The sequence below is a fragment of the Oncorhynchus mykiss genome, chromosome 14, assembly GCF_013265735.2.
Source record: "Oncorhynchus mykiss isolate Arlee chromosome 14, USDA_OmykA_1.1, whole genome shotgun sequence".
Taxonomy (NCBI): domain Eukaryota; kingdom Metazoa; phylum Chordata; class Actinopteri; order Salmoniformes; family Salmonidae; genus Oncorhynchus; species Oncorhynchus mykiss.
Window position 1 is genome coordinate 7,250,815 of NC_048578.1, and position 15,295 is coordinate 7,266,109.

The following is a 15,295-nucleotide window of genomic DNA, read 5'->3' on the forward strand; positions in this document are numbered from 1 at the left end:
TCCATCAGCTATTGAAGATTGAAATCCGAAAAAAATGAAATAAAATAATCAACATTCAATTAAGGTGTGGATTGTTCTCATCCTCCCCCGAGTCTGTTATTCGTTTATTAACCACTAAGGGGTAGCCTAACACCGGTGATTAGTCTTTCTTCTTGAAATCTAAGTAAAATTTGAAAATAATTATAACCTGAATCAAATCAGCAAGTTTATAAGGAGAAATGTATTTACCATCTCACAGTGAAATTAATTTGTAGATTTGTTCTGTGGTTGTGTCTAGTTGGGTTCTAAAGGGATCTTGTCATAGTGAATGGTTTTGGAGCTGAGCTGGAGTTGTGCTGGACCGAGTAAAATATGACCCCAAAAATATAGCGGAGGGGTATTCTGAAATTATAGGCTACTTTTCTCAAGTCTTCATATCAATCACTTCATGTTTTTCTCTTTTTATTAAGCAAGATATTATTCATTTGTTTTGCATCATTCTACTTCACACGTGATTGTGGTTCACATTTATCAAATTTACAAGAATGACTTAAGGCCCTTCTGCCCATCCATCTGTCATATCTCTCAGGTAATAGTTCTAGTGCGCATGGTCCTCCCCCACCCGTTCCAACTTGTTATGGCAGGAAGAAGCCTACCGTGGAAGGGTTTGAACGTTGTCACTCGGGAAAGTTAACTTGTTCCAGTAATGGAAACGAATTTGAGATGACTGCAATATTGGAGTCTACAGCGATATAACAAAGAACAACTTGTTGTATAGAAAAATATTGTGGAAGTAGGAAGAACCGTATCTTTTTTACCGAGTTTTAGCCTAGCTAGTTAGCATTACATTAGCCATCATTCACTACCGCACAGACACTCAGGGAGGCACTCAATGTTTTTTTGGGAGGGGATTACGGACGACTCTCCTTGCGACTAAAATTGCACAACATTTTTTGTAATCGTAAAGTTTTGTTTGTTCCATCAACAAAGAGTCGTCAAGAGTAGCTACAATACGTTTTCTTTCCACTGTTTGGGGGTACTTTGAATTTCCCTCCTTTTTCAATCCCAGGCGGATGAAAAGGGGTTTGGGGTTGTTGTCTAGCACCAGTTAACTAGCCATTTGCTAATAGTTGTAGTCAGTTCTCAAGGGTACTTAGCTATACTTTTTTTTCTTACCGTCGGAAAGGACAACTTTTGAAAAGTCGGGAAGTCACCGGGTGTGTTTGTGGATTTATTTTTGTTCTCCCTTTGAGGAAACTATCTCTACACAAATGGATCCTAATTCTGGGAATTCTGCCTCTGCCTCTGCTCCCAAAAGCAAGAAGGACAAGAAAGAAAAGAAAAACTATGAAGATGGAGACGGCAAAAAGAAATTTGTACGTATTCATTAAATATTTCACTGATTGTGAGTTAACTAATAATGCTCTCCTGTTCAATGTTACTTGGGAACTTGAGTTGCTACTGTTTTTGGTACAAGTGGCAGAAGTTGTCAGAACGTTACCACTTAGATCTCTACCTAACAAACCTGTTCGTTTATTTCATTTGCAGCCAGTTATTTCACAACCTTCAGTGTGTTTTCGGACTACTCTGAAATCTGCAAGGCTAATGTCAATCGTGTTAAAGTTACGTGGTTTGTGAAAAAATGAGGAAGTAACTAGCTAACGTTAGCTATCCTCATGTTAAAACTCTGAAGTGTTGCAACGAGCTTGACAATGTAGCAAACGGCTTGACTCGCGGTTTGGAAACAGTAACTGTAGCAAGTTAGCTAGCTAGTTTTGGAGATGGTTCGGGGTTTCCACAGGTTGCTGTCGCAGGATGGAACCTGGGTAAAGTTATAGTTTGAAGTACAGTACACATGGAATAAATGCCTTTCTCCACTTTCCCACGTAGTCTTACCTTGCGGGCTAGTATTCAGAAATGTAATTTACACATCAATGACGAAATAAACTTTATATGAATGGGAAATACATTTAAATAATATGCTACTTTGCATCGTAGAGTAAAACACTGACATGTGGTACATCACACTGATTTGAAGTAGTCGCGTGGATGGCGATAGTGACGTCATAGCATTTAGTACCCATGGCAAGAATGGATTCAGTGTGATATCTAGAAGAGAGAGCACGGGGAGTCACCCGTAATTGCTTGTCATCATGGAGAGTAACGTGTCATTTAACCCCTGGCTAGTCTAGCAACAGTTGGAAACTGATATTCGACAGACAAATGGTAACCATAGAGGCCCAAATACACACCTGGTCAACGAGCACAGCTCCCCACCCTATCACATGCTTTTGTAAGACCCCAACCCCCCTCCACCCTCTCTAGAAAGCCCTTCACTGTCCCGGTTCTGAAGGTGCCAGTGACAGATGTTCTCAGCCCAGGCGTCCTGCCATGCTCGCTAGAGCAGATGTTTGCAACTTGAATGATGTGTAGGCTATGTGATCTGGTTTGCATTATCTTGATATAGGTCTAGGCTATATCACCATTGGCGATTAGTGTTTTCCACTAGCGTCAGCTATAGAGCTGGTTACACACTACCCTTTCAGCCAGGTACTTTTTCCACTTAAATTAACTAGGCTACTATTTTATTTTATTTTTTTACCATTCTCAATTCAGAAAAAAGGAGGAAGTAACTATCTATTGATAGGACGGTCACCTGGTCTGTCAACCTCTCCCATCTGGAGAGCTACTTGGTGTGCAGGCTTTTGATCCAACCCTGCTCAAACACACCAAAGTCAGCTTCTTTTTCTTTTTTTTTTTTTTTTACAATGTGGGGTGTTCTGTCAGTGCTGAGGATGGTTATCTATTTTGTCTGTTTTATTCTATATCATTATTTTACCTGCTGCGCAATGTCTCTAGCTCTCTCTCTTCTGACAATGGCACACACCATGACTTTTCCAGGATTTTCATTGCTGACCAAAAATGAGCTATAACTGGGCAAATCGAGTGCGTTCGGAAATTATTCAGACCCCTTGACTTTTTCCACATTTCTTTACATTAGTGTTTTCTGAAATTGATAACTTTTTTTTGCCTCAATCTACACACAATACTCAATGACAAAGAAACAGTTTTTTTTAATGTTTGTATATCTAAAACAAAAAATCATATTTACATACCTATTCAGACCCTTTACCCAGTACTTTTGAAGCACATTTGGCCACTCAAGGACATTTTTAGACTTAACCAAAAGTGGCTTTGGGACATGTTGGCTGTGTGCTTAGCGTTGTTGTCCTATTGGAAGGTGAACCTTCGCCCCAGTCTGAGGTCCTGAGCACTCTGGAGCAGGTTTTGATCAAGGCTCTCTTTGTACTTTGTTTCGTTCATCTTCCCTTCGATCCTGAGTAGTTTCCCAGTCCATGCCTCTGAAAAACATCCCCACAGCATGATGTTTCCACCACCATGCTTCATCGTAGGGATGGTGCCAGGTTTCCTCCAAATGCTACACTAAGGCATTCAGGACAATGAGTTCAATCATAGTTTCATCAGACCAAGGAATCTAGTTTATCATGGTCTGAGAGTCCTTTAGGTGCCTTTTGGCAAACTCCAAAAGGGCTGTCATGCCTTTTTATTGAGGAGTGGCTTCCATCTGGCCACTCTACCATAAAGGCCTGATTGGTGGAGTCCTACAGAGATGGTTGTCCTTCTGGAAGTTTCTCTCATCTCCACAAAGGAACCCACGCCCACCTTTGTTTTATTTTTCTTCCACCCCAGTAGCCGGACGCCGCTCTGGTCTGGTGGAAGTTTTGCCGCCGTGTCGGCTCTCCACAGCCGACTGGCCGGTGCTAGGCAGGGTTCCATCCCTGAAGGGGTTTCCCCCTTCCCTGGAGAACGGAGCTGATCTCGACCCAACAAACCAGCCATGGAGGTACATCACTCGCCGTGGAAGTCAAAGAAAGCGTCCTCTGGAAACGGGGGTATCCATGGAGATGTTGAGCCCGGAGCTGACACAGACCAGGAACAGCTTTGCCGCCCTGGATCCAGAGGTTCCGGCACCTTTGTCCTTGGTGGCCTCCCAATCAAATCACCAGACTGTGAGGCTGCCTGAGAGACCAGCCCATTCAACATCATCAGCTGTCATCATCAGGCAGCTCTATGATGAGAAACATCTCGATCCCCAAGGCAAAAACCCTGTGCTACCAAGGAGCACGAGTACAGGACATAACAAGGCTGCTTCCGACTGTTCTACCACAGATGCTGTGAGCTAACACTGTCGTAGTCCATGTGGGGTTAAATGAGGGCTAGCCCAGAACATTTAAAAATGGATTTTAAAGAACTGATTTTAGCATTAATACATGGTTATAACATCTACCGAAAAGACAGAAATGCCAACGGAGGCGGTGTTGCGGTCTATATTCAGAACCACATTCCTGTAAAGGTTAGAGACGATCTAATGTTAAATACTGTTGAAGTAATATGGCTACAGGTTCATCTACCTCACCTAAAGCCCATTCTTGTGGGAAGCTGCTATAGACTACCAAGTGCTAATGGGCAGTATCTGGCTAATGTGTGTGAAATGCTTGATAATGTATGTGATATCAACAGAGAAGTATATTTTCTGGGTGATTTTAAATATTGGCTGGCTATCATCAAGCTGCCCACTCAGGAAAAAACTTCAAACTGTAACCAGTGGCTGCAACCTGGATCAGGTTGTCAGTCAACCTACTAAGGTAGTTACAAACAGCACAGGAATTAAATCCTCAACATGTATTGATCACATCTTTACTAACGCTGCAGATATTTGCATTAAAGCAGTATCCAAATCCATAGGATGTAGTGATCACAATATAATAGCCATATCTAGGAAAACCAAAGTTCCGAAGGCTGGGCCTAATATAGTGTATAAGAAGTCATACAATAAGTTTTTTTTTTGTGATTCGTATGTTGGTGATGTAAAGAATATTTGCTGGTCTATGGTGTGTAATGTGGAGCAACCAGATGCTGCACTTGACGCATTTATGAAACTACTTATTCCAGTTACTAATAAGCACGCAACGATTTTAAGAACATTATTATAAAGACTTAAATTGATGAGGAATTTAAAAATTGTATGGTTGAGAGGGATAAGGCGTAAGGTATGGCAATTAAGTCTGGCAGCCGAACTGATTGGCAAACATACTACAAATGAAGAAATCATGTGACTAAACTAAAGAAAAATAAACTACACTATGAAACAAAGATTAATTATATAAAGAATGATAGTAAAAAGCTTTTGGGCACCTTAAATTAAATTTTTGGAAAGAAATTGAGTCAGATGGCTCATCCATCACAAAGCCCACTGATATTGCAAACTACTTTAATGACTTTTTCATTGGCAAGATAAGCAAACTTAGGGATGACATGCCAGCAACAAACGCTGACACCACATCCAAGTGTATCGGACCAAATGATGAAAGACAAGAATTGTACTTTTGTATTCCGTAAATTCAGCGTGGAAGAGGTGTAAAAAAGATTGTCTATCAACAATGACAAGCCACCGGTGTCTGACAATCTGAATGGAAAATTACGGAGGATAATAGCAGATGATATTGCCACTCTTATTTGCCACATCTTCAATTTAAGCCTATTAGAGAATGTGTGCCCTCAGGCCTGGAGGGAAGCTAGTCATTCTGCTACCCAAGAATAGTAAAGCCCCTTTTACTGGCTCAAATAGCCAACCAAACAGCCTGTTACCCGTAGTAAACTTCTGGAAAAAATGTTGTTTGACCAGATACAATGCTATTTCACAGGAAACAAATTGACAACAGAATTTCAGCCTGCTTATAGTGAAGGACACTCAACAAGCACAGCACTTACACAAATGACTGATGATTGGTTGAGAGAAATTGATAAAATGATTGTGAGGGCTGTCTTGTTAGACTTCAGTGCAGCTTTTGACATTATCGATCATAGTCTGCTGCTGGAAAAACTTGTGTGTTATGGTTTTACACCCCCTGCTATAATGTGGATAAAGAGTTAGACAAGTAAAAGAACACAGAGGGTGTTCTTTAATGGAAGCCTCAAATGTAATCCAGTTAGAATCAGGAATTCCCCAGGTAACTGTTTAGGCCCTTTGCTTTTTTCAATTTTGACTAACGACATGCCACTGACTGAGTAAAGCCAGAGTGTCTATGTATGCGGATGACTCAACGCTATACACGTCAGCTACTACAGCGACTGAAATGACTGCAACGCTCAACAAAGAGCTGCAGTTAGTTTCAGAGAGGGTGGCAAGGAATAAGTTAGACCTCGATATTTATAAAACTAAAAGCATTGTATTTGGAACAAAACTTCAACTAAATATTGTAATAAATAATGTGGAAATTGAGCAAGTTGAGATGACTAAACTGCTTGGAGTAACCCTAGATTGTAAACTGCGATGGTCAAAACTAATTGATGCAGTAGTAGCTAAGATGGGGAGAGGTCTGTCTATAATAAAGCAATGCTCTGCCTTAACATCACTATCAACAAGGCAGGTCCTACAGGCCCTAGATTTGTTTCACCTTGACCTACTGTTCAGTTGTGTGGTCGGGTGCCACAATAAAAAGGACTTAGGAAAATTGCAATTGGCTCAGAACAAGGCAGCACGGCTGACCCTTGGATGTACACAGAGAGCTAATATTAATAACATGTACAGTGGGGCAAAAAAGTATTTAGTCAGCCACCAATTGTGCAAGTTCTCCCACTTAAAAAGATGAGGCCTGTAATTTTCATCATAGGTACACTTCAACCATGACAGACAAAATGAGGAAAAGAAATCCAGAAAATCACATTGTAGGATTTTTAATGAATTTATTTGCAAATTATGGTGGAAAATAAGTATTTGGTCATCTACAGACAAGCAAGATTTCTGGCTCTCACAGACCTGTAACTTCTTCTTTAAGAGGCTCTTCTGTCCTCCACTCGTTACCTGTATTAATGGCACCTGTTTGAACTTGTTATCAGTATAAAAGACACCTGTCCACATCCGCAAACAGTCACACTCCAAACTCCACTATGGCCAAGACCAAAGAGCTGTCAAAGGACACCAGAAACAAAATTGTAGACCTGCACCAGGCTGGGAAGACTGAATCTGCAATAGGTAAGCAGCTTGGTTTGAAGAAATCAACTGTGGGAGCAATTATTAGGAAATGGAAGACATACAAGACCACTGATAATCTCCCTCGATCTGGGGCTCCACGCAAGATCTCACCCCGTGGGGTAAAAATGATCACAAGAACGGTGAGCAAAAATCCCAGAACCACACGGGGGGAACCTAGTGAATGACCTGCAGAGAGCTGCGACCAAAGTAACAAAGCCTACCATCAGTAACACACTACGCCGCCAGGGACTCAAATCCTTCAGTGCCAGACGTGTCCCCCTGCTTAAGCCAGTACATGTCCAGGCCCGTCTGAAGTGTGCTAGAGAGCATTTGGATGATCCGGAAGAAGTTTGGGAGAATGTCAGATGAAACCAAAATTGAACGTTGCGGTAAAAACTCAACTCGTCGTGTTTGGAGGACAAAGAATACTGAGTTGCATCCAAAGAACACCATACCTACTGTGAAGCATGGGGGTGGAAACATCATGCTTTGGGGCTGTTGTTCTGCAAAGGGACCAGGACGACTGATCCGTGTAAAGGAAAGAATGAATGGGGCCATGTATCGTGAAAATCTCCTTCCATCAGCAAGGGCATTGAAGATGAAACGTGGCTGGGTCTTTCAGCATGACAATGATCCCAAACACACCTCCCTGGCAACGAAGGAGTGGTTTTGTAAGAAGCATTTCAAGGTCCTGGTGTGGCCTAGCCAGTCTCCAGATCTCAACCCCATAGAAAATCTTTGGAGGGAGTTGAAAGTCCGTGTTTCCCAGAAACAGACCCAAAACATCACTGCTCTAGAGGAGATCTGCATGGAGGAATGGGCCAAAATACCAGCAACAGTGTCTGAAAACCTTGTAAAGACTTACAGAAAACGTTTGACCTCTGTCATTGCCAACAAAGGGTATATAACAAAGTATTGAGAAACTTTTGTTATTGACCAAATACTTATTTTCCACCATAATTTGCAAATAAATTCATAAAAAATCCTACAATGCATTTTTCTGGATTTTTTTCCCCTCATTTCGTCTGTCATAGTTCCCTATGTGTACCTATGATGAAGTATACCTATGATGAAAATTACAGACCTCATCTTTTTAAGTGGGATAACTTGCACAATTTGGTGGCTGACTAAATACTTTTTTGCCCCACTGTATGTCAATCTCTCCTGGCTGAAAGTGGAGGAGAGATTGCCTTCATCACTACATTTATTTGTGAGAGGTATCGACATGTTGAATGCACCGAGCTGTCTGTCTAAACTATTGGCACACAGCTCGGGCAACCATGCATACCCCACAAGACATGCCACGAGGTCTCTTCACAGTCCCCAAGTCCAGAACAGACTATGGGAGTCACACAGTACTACGTCAGTACTACATAGAGCTATGACTGCATGTAACTATATTCCACATCAAGTAACTCATGCCAGCAGTAAAATTAGATTGAAAAAACAGATCTAAAAACACCTTATGGAACAGCGGGGACTGTGAAGCAACACAAACATTGGCACAGACATGCATGTACACTCACACACTCTCGATAACATACACACTATACATACATACAGATGGATTTAGTACTGTAGAGATGTGGTGGAGTAGGGGCCTGAGGGCACACAGTGTGTTGTGAATGTATTGTAATGTTTGTAAAATGGTATAAACTGCCTTAATTTTGCGGAGCTCCAGGAAGAGAAGCTGCTGCTTTGGCTGCAGCTAATGGGGATCCATAATAAATACAAAGGAACTCTGGAGCTCTGTCAGTGACCATTGGGTTCTTGGTTATCTCCCTGACCAAGACCCTTCTCCCCCGATTGCTCACTTTGGCCCGGCGACCAGCTCTAGGAAGATTCTTGGTGGTTCCAAACTTCTTCCATTTAAGAATGATGGAGGCCACTGTGTTCTTGGCAACCTTCAATGCTGCAGAAATGTTTTGGTACCCTTCCCCAGATCTGTGCCTTCGACACAATCCCGTCTCGGGCCTCTACAGACAATTTTTTTTCGACCTCATGGCTTGGTTTTTGCTCTGACATGCACTGTGAACTGTAGGAGCTTTTTATATAGGAGCTTTTTATATAGACAGGTGTGTGTGTGCCTTTCCAAATCATGTCCAATCAAATGAGTTTATCACAGGTGGACTCCAATCAAGTTGTAGATGCATGTCAATGATGATCAATGGAAACAGGATGCACCTGAGCTCAATTTCGAGTCTCATAGCAAAGGGTCTGAATGCTTATGTAAATAAGTTATTATTATTATTATTTTTTTTTTTTTAAACAAATTTGCCAAAATTTCGAAAAACCTGGTTTCGCTTTCTCGTATTGTGGTATTTTGTGTAGATTGAGGGGGGAAAAATATTTAATACATTTTAGGATAAGGCTTTAATGTGTGTGTGTGTGTGTGTGTGTATATATGTATATGTATATATATATATATATATATATATATATATATATATATATATATATATATATATATATATATATATATATATATATATATATATATATATATATATATATATATATATATATATATTTTTTATATATAGGCAAGGGGTCTGAATACTTTCAGATTGCACTGTAACTCACTAAATAGCTATGAATATCAACAAATATGCACACGCAGCTAAGATCAATTTGATCTCAAAAACGCGTCTAGCGACTGTATGATGGAAATACAGAGATTAGGAGGTAACTGCGTAACACATTGCATCCGGAGGACACTTTGATACAAATCTGATCGGAGTGGCCTAATTGTTTGATATAGAGATATTACAATTTTAAAAAAAATCTATAATCTGCTTGTCCAGCAATAATTTTTTACTTGCCCCGGACAAGTGTTAATGTCGAGCTCTGTAGGTCTAGTGATTTAATTAGTGTTGACAATGGAGTAGTCAACTGCATAAAATAGCCAACTGCTGCTTTCTGTCTTTAGCAAAGCCCATGATTAACACCAGCTTCATTCTTCAGTCATACTTGTATTGCAGATAGCTGAGAAAATGCCTCTTAAAAGGAATCTTGAAGCCTCTTTAAAGTCAGCCAGACACTGAAATTCACAAAGGTGCAAACAAACATTTGTTGAAAGTATTTAAAAAATGTAACTAATATTGTTCTCGCTCTTCTCTTAACGTGTATGGACCCAGAACTTAATTGAGCATCAGGTCTGTTTAGACCCATTTTTGCACTTGATTTGAAATGTTACCTTTTTTAAATTGTTTTAAAAAAAGATTACTTAGGCTGTTTACCTAATTAAAAAAAAGAGATACGTTTTTAATAAAATACAGAATTGTTCATATCTGAGGGAGAGGGATGCACACAGTTCAAGAATAGGTCAACATTGGGCTATAATGAAGTACGGTACATGCGTACTGCAGTCTGCACAGTGTGTTAATGTGTGAGAGCAAGTGAGTATCAGTGATTTGGCTTTGGCTGGAAAGATCTGGGATTTGAACTCACCCCAACAGAATTTGTATTATGCAAAACACACACACACAGTAGGGATGGGGGTTTGAAATGATTTCACTATTCAAATAGTATCATTCATTTTTGTCAGATACTTGAAATACATGTGTTTTGTGTGTGTGTGTATGTATGTATGTGTGTAACATTTATGTACGTTTTTAACCCGAGTACTGCTGTGCGGGCGAGAGGCTGGCTCTATTGCTGCAGCGGCCCGCGGAGGTTATGGGGTAGTGGGTAGACTGAGGGGGAGAGAGACACCAAGGAAACTCGGCTACTGCCAGGACTAGCTAACTTGTAGCAGCCACAATGTTATCTTTCATGGAACTTGGCTACCAACCTTTTTCATGGGGTGCACTGTGCATGTCATAACTACATTGAAAAGTCTGAACATCAATCAGAATTTTTAAACCATTTCACCTGTTTTTTATATTGAAAGTTAAGTGTTATTTTGCTTCAATAGAGTGATCAGGGTTTTTTTCCTTCACAGAAAATACATTAGTGCAACACATTTGGCTGAAAATAGCTACATTTTCAGTGCAATGCTGTTTTGCTAGCAGCCACACAAGTAAATCGAGCTTACAATGAAAAAGCGTATTTCTAATGTTTTTGATAGGAATGTAGCCATCTACATTTTCTGACGTTTTACTTGAAGTTAATCTTGCATTTACAGGAGAAAAGTAGCTGCACATCAGTCAGAGCTCTGTCTGCTGATAGAATACCTGTTTGTGAATTCTCATCCAAGTGGAGAAGTGCAACTGAAGCACAAAATGAGTCTGATGCTGAGCAGAAATGACAGAAGCATTTTAGACCTATGTTTACAAGACGCAGCAAGATATTTCTTATGCGTTTTATAGTATTTCTTTGCATAAAAACTGCGGAATCCTGAATTAACGTGAACCCTGTGTTGCAATGTTATGTGGATATTTTCATTTAATTTAGAAAACGGCCTTTTCTGTGTGAAAATCTGGTTAAAATAGGCCTATATTAGGCTGTACTTTTTTTCTCTCTCTAAAATGAATACTCACACAAGTATTCGAATAACTGTGCACATCCCCCTCACACACACACACACACACACACACACACACACACAATGTGTGAAGAACAGCAATAATAAGCAAAATAAGTCGAATTTGGGGCTTAGATCAGCAGTTGGAGGGTTGACGTCATTGCAATTACGTTGCCTTTTGTTGTCACAGGAATTTTGAGGTCAGAGTTCAGAGAGATGTGATGATAAAGCTCTGTTGGGTGGATCCGCCATATCAGGTGTCCCTTATCTGTTACGTAATTGCTCCCAATGATCGTTCTACCTGTGTTTCATTCTCAGACATGATGGCGTTGTTGACAATGATGACATACTTTGTCCCTACTCTATCTTGGATGGGTAGTGTTTTGCATTGTGACCCCATATCAAGCTGACGTGAAAACACTGTCCGATTGGGCAATGACGTCAACCCTCCAACTGCTGATCTAAGCCCCCAATTTGACTTATTTTGCTTATTATTGCTGTTCTTCACAGTCAGTCATTGTGTTTTGAGTGTAACAGACCTATATTTATGTTATGACCCACTGTTACAGCTAACTTGAGAAAGGCAGTTAACCCCTAACAGCAACTGCTCCCCGGGCACCGACGACGTGGACTTCGATTTTTAAGACAGCACCCCCGCACCTCTGATTCAGAGGGGTTGGGTTAAATGCGGAAGACACATTTCGGTGGAATGCGTTCATTTGTGCAACTGACTAAGTTTCCCCTTTCCTTTTCTCAGACTTGCGTGACGAGAGCCCTTGCAGTGACACTCCGAACAGCCAGTGTTATTTTTGAGTAGAGACCAGGTTATAGAGATTTGTTTTAGTGTAGTTGAAAAGAGACTGGGGTATTGCTCTCCTTTATCATGCGGCAATTAGCTTAAGGACGGTGCAATCACGCTGCCTCAGCTCTTAGACCTTTACTCCGCACCGCTCTGCACTTTGCTGTGCTGTGTGGTCTCTGAGGGGACAGCCTTGGGCACAGAGGTCATTAGATCAACCCTGCCTAGACACTCCTCAAGCAGAAATAACCTTTTCCAGCATGCACCACTGCCTCCCACCTGCTGCCCACCCCACCAGACGGATGCCACTGATTTGGCTGATGAACCCTCTGACAATAATCCTGAATCGTCTGACAGCGTTCCTTTCGATTTCTATACATGTTTGCCCATGGAAGAAGTGGTCAGAAAGTGACTATTTGGACATTTTTTCATATTTCCATATGTTGTAGCTTAGACCCTGACTCACAAAGACTCTGAGGTCTTTGTGTTGTGTCCCCTATATGCTCTTAAATACAGGGTGGTTATCATTTCAGTCAAAGAAATTGAACTCATAGAATGCATCTATGCCTTCAAAGCACTGCAACAGGGCTCTACGATGCAACCATTTTGCTCCCAAAAATTTGCGCCAAAAAATAGATGTGCGCCAACTGAAAAAGTAAAGTATGAGCGCGTGTGCGAGTTGTGATTCAAGGCAACAAAAAAAATGCTGCCGTAGCTATTTTCAAAGTATTTCTGTTTTGTTTCATAGCTGGTAGCTAGTCACACAAAGAACTAGTCCCATATATGTACCACCTTTGCGCGTGGGGTGCTATGTGCACTGAGAGTAAGGGGCTGAAAGATTCATTTTTAGAAGCGCACAGGCATAGAAGTTGGTAGAATTTACACTAAAATCTACTAAATGTAACACTGTCCTCCTCCACCTTAAAGGGCAGCTGAATATTTTAGTCTCACCTAAGTGACTCATATTTTAGGGTACATTGTGCTTGATTTAGCATGGAACACTCTAACAATGTTTTATTCACAAACTTTTAGTCATTTCTTATCATTGTGCTCCTGAATTTCATTGTGTGCTTCTAAATATTTCAACTCATGTGCTCCTTGTAAAAAATGTCAGCTGAGAGCCCTGTGCAATTTTAGATGGTACACCATTGAATTTGAAATACTGCAAAACAGGTCAACTTTGAGCACCTTTTATCTCTTGAATGTTTTGGCATTCAGGTCCAAAAGTCACTCTTTCAAATCAAAAAGGGATTGAATTCAACAGGATTTACCCTTCCCTTAATATCTATCAGTAGAGTTGTTCAGTCTCTCATTAGCTGTGCAGAAAACAGCACCTGACTGTGCAGCTCCTCCTCTCTCTGTCTCTGTCTCTGTCTCCCTGTCTCCCTGTCTCTCTGTGTGTATATATGTATGTGTGTGTGTGAGCATATTGTAGCTCAGAGAATGAGAGCTCATGTGACACTGGAGTGGTTAATGCACTCTTAGCTCTGAGGTGAATGTGAGTGAGGCGGAGGGAAGGGAACACAGGGTGAGAGGTGTAGGGAGCACCGGAGGAACCTCTTAGCTCTGAGGTGAATGTGAGTGAGGTAGAGGGAAGGGAACACAGGGTGAGAGGTGTAGGGAGCCCTGGGGGAGGTAGGAGGATGGGATGGAAATGAGCCTAGTAGAGATTCCACTGTGGATTAAGCAGAGGGGTGTTAGTCAGATTACATTGCAACATTAAAATGACTTTGATCTGATTTTAATGTTGTTTTTAGTCTTATATCTTTTTTTGCTCAGAAAGGGGGGGGGATCAAATGGCTCGAAGAGAATACAATGTCTTAGGCTATAGGCTACCTCAGCTCTATGTATTCTCTTTGAATGGGATCCTTGGTCAAGTGCACTCTCCAATCCAAGGGTGCTCTACTCTAGTTCCTAAGGGGCACCGTCCTGCTGACAAGTAGGAAAAACATTCTATATATTTATGATTATTATTATTATTATAGCAAGCCTATAGACCTACACTGTGGCCCTTGACAACTGGAGTTGTACACCCCTCTCTGAGCTGAGAGCGTATTGTTGAGTATGCTTGACACATTTAGCTGATAGTCTGAGACAGAGCATTACCACATAAACAGACATATAGGCCTAACTATATATGCCTTACTATACCATATACAAAGTGTTCAAAACATTAAGAACACCTGCTCATTCCATGGCATAGGCTGACCAGGTGAATCCTGGGGAAAGCTATGATCTCTAATTGATTGTTAAGCCTTGAGACAATTGAGAAATGGAATGTGTATGTTTGCCATTCAGAGGGTAAATGGGCAAGACAAAATATTTAAGTTTCTTTGAACGGGGTATGGTAGTAGGTGGGTGCCAGGCGCACTGGTTTGTGTCAAGAACTGCTGGGTTTTTCACACTAAATATTTTTCCCTGTGAATCAAGAATTTTCCACCACGCAAGGGACATCCAGCCAACTTGACACAACTGTGAGAAGCTTTGGAGTCAACATGGGCCAGGATCCCTGTGGAACGCTTTTGATACACAGTGTGGAGTCCATGCCCCAACCAATTGAGGCTGTTCTGAGGGGGAGGGGTAAACCCAAGGGGGGAGGGTAAACCCTACAGGTCCAGAGTCTGTAGCCTAAAGAGTGTGCTCCATCTATCCTTGTTCTGAATAAGTGAGTTGTGTAAAAAGTCTTCATATTTTTCTGGAAAAGCAGGCAGATGAATGCGCTCGCTCACAGCAGGAATTACATCTACATAATCTCTTTTAAAAATAGTGAGCCAGCATGTTTTCAGCACTTATTTCCATGGCTGATTTTTAAAATACATGTTCTCATGATCTCTTGTCACTCTGCAGCAGACAGTTTTTATTAGGTACACCCACCTAGTACCGGGTCGGACCCAGCTTTGCCACAACAGCCTGAATTTTCCACTTCTCAGTTGTCCAGTGCTGGTGATCACTGGAGCCACTTCTTCTTGTTTTTAGCTGATAGTAGTGGAACCGT

General features: G+C 41.2%; 1 protein-coding gene across 5 annotated transcripts in view; it reads left to right on the plus strand.

The window, feature by feature from the left end:
* Positions 1-550: 550 nt before the first annotated feature.
* The window catches only part of LOC110488661 (protein diaphanous homolog 1), a 134,123-nt gene continuing 119,378 nt past the window's right edge, over positions 551-15,295 (plus strand). For 2 of the 5 annotated variants that reach the window (XM_036942775.1, XM_036942772.1), the window contains exon 1: positions 552-1,355. In XM_036942775.1, coding sequence (XP_036798670.1) covers positions 1,251-1,355 — 105 coding nt within the window. In that variant the 5' untranslated portion in view covers positions 552-1,250. Of the gene's footprint in view, positions 1,356-15,295 lie in introns of all 5 variants that reach the window. The other 3 variants (XM_036942774.1, XM_036942771.1, XM_036942773.1) reach the window with 3 other exon arrangements.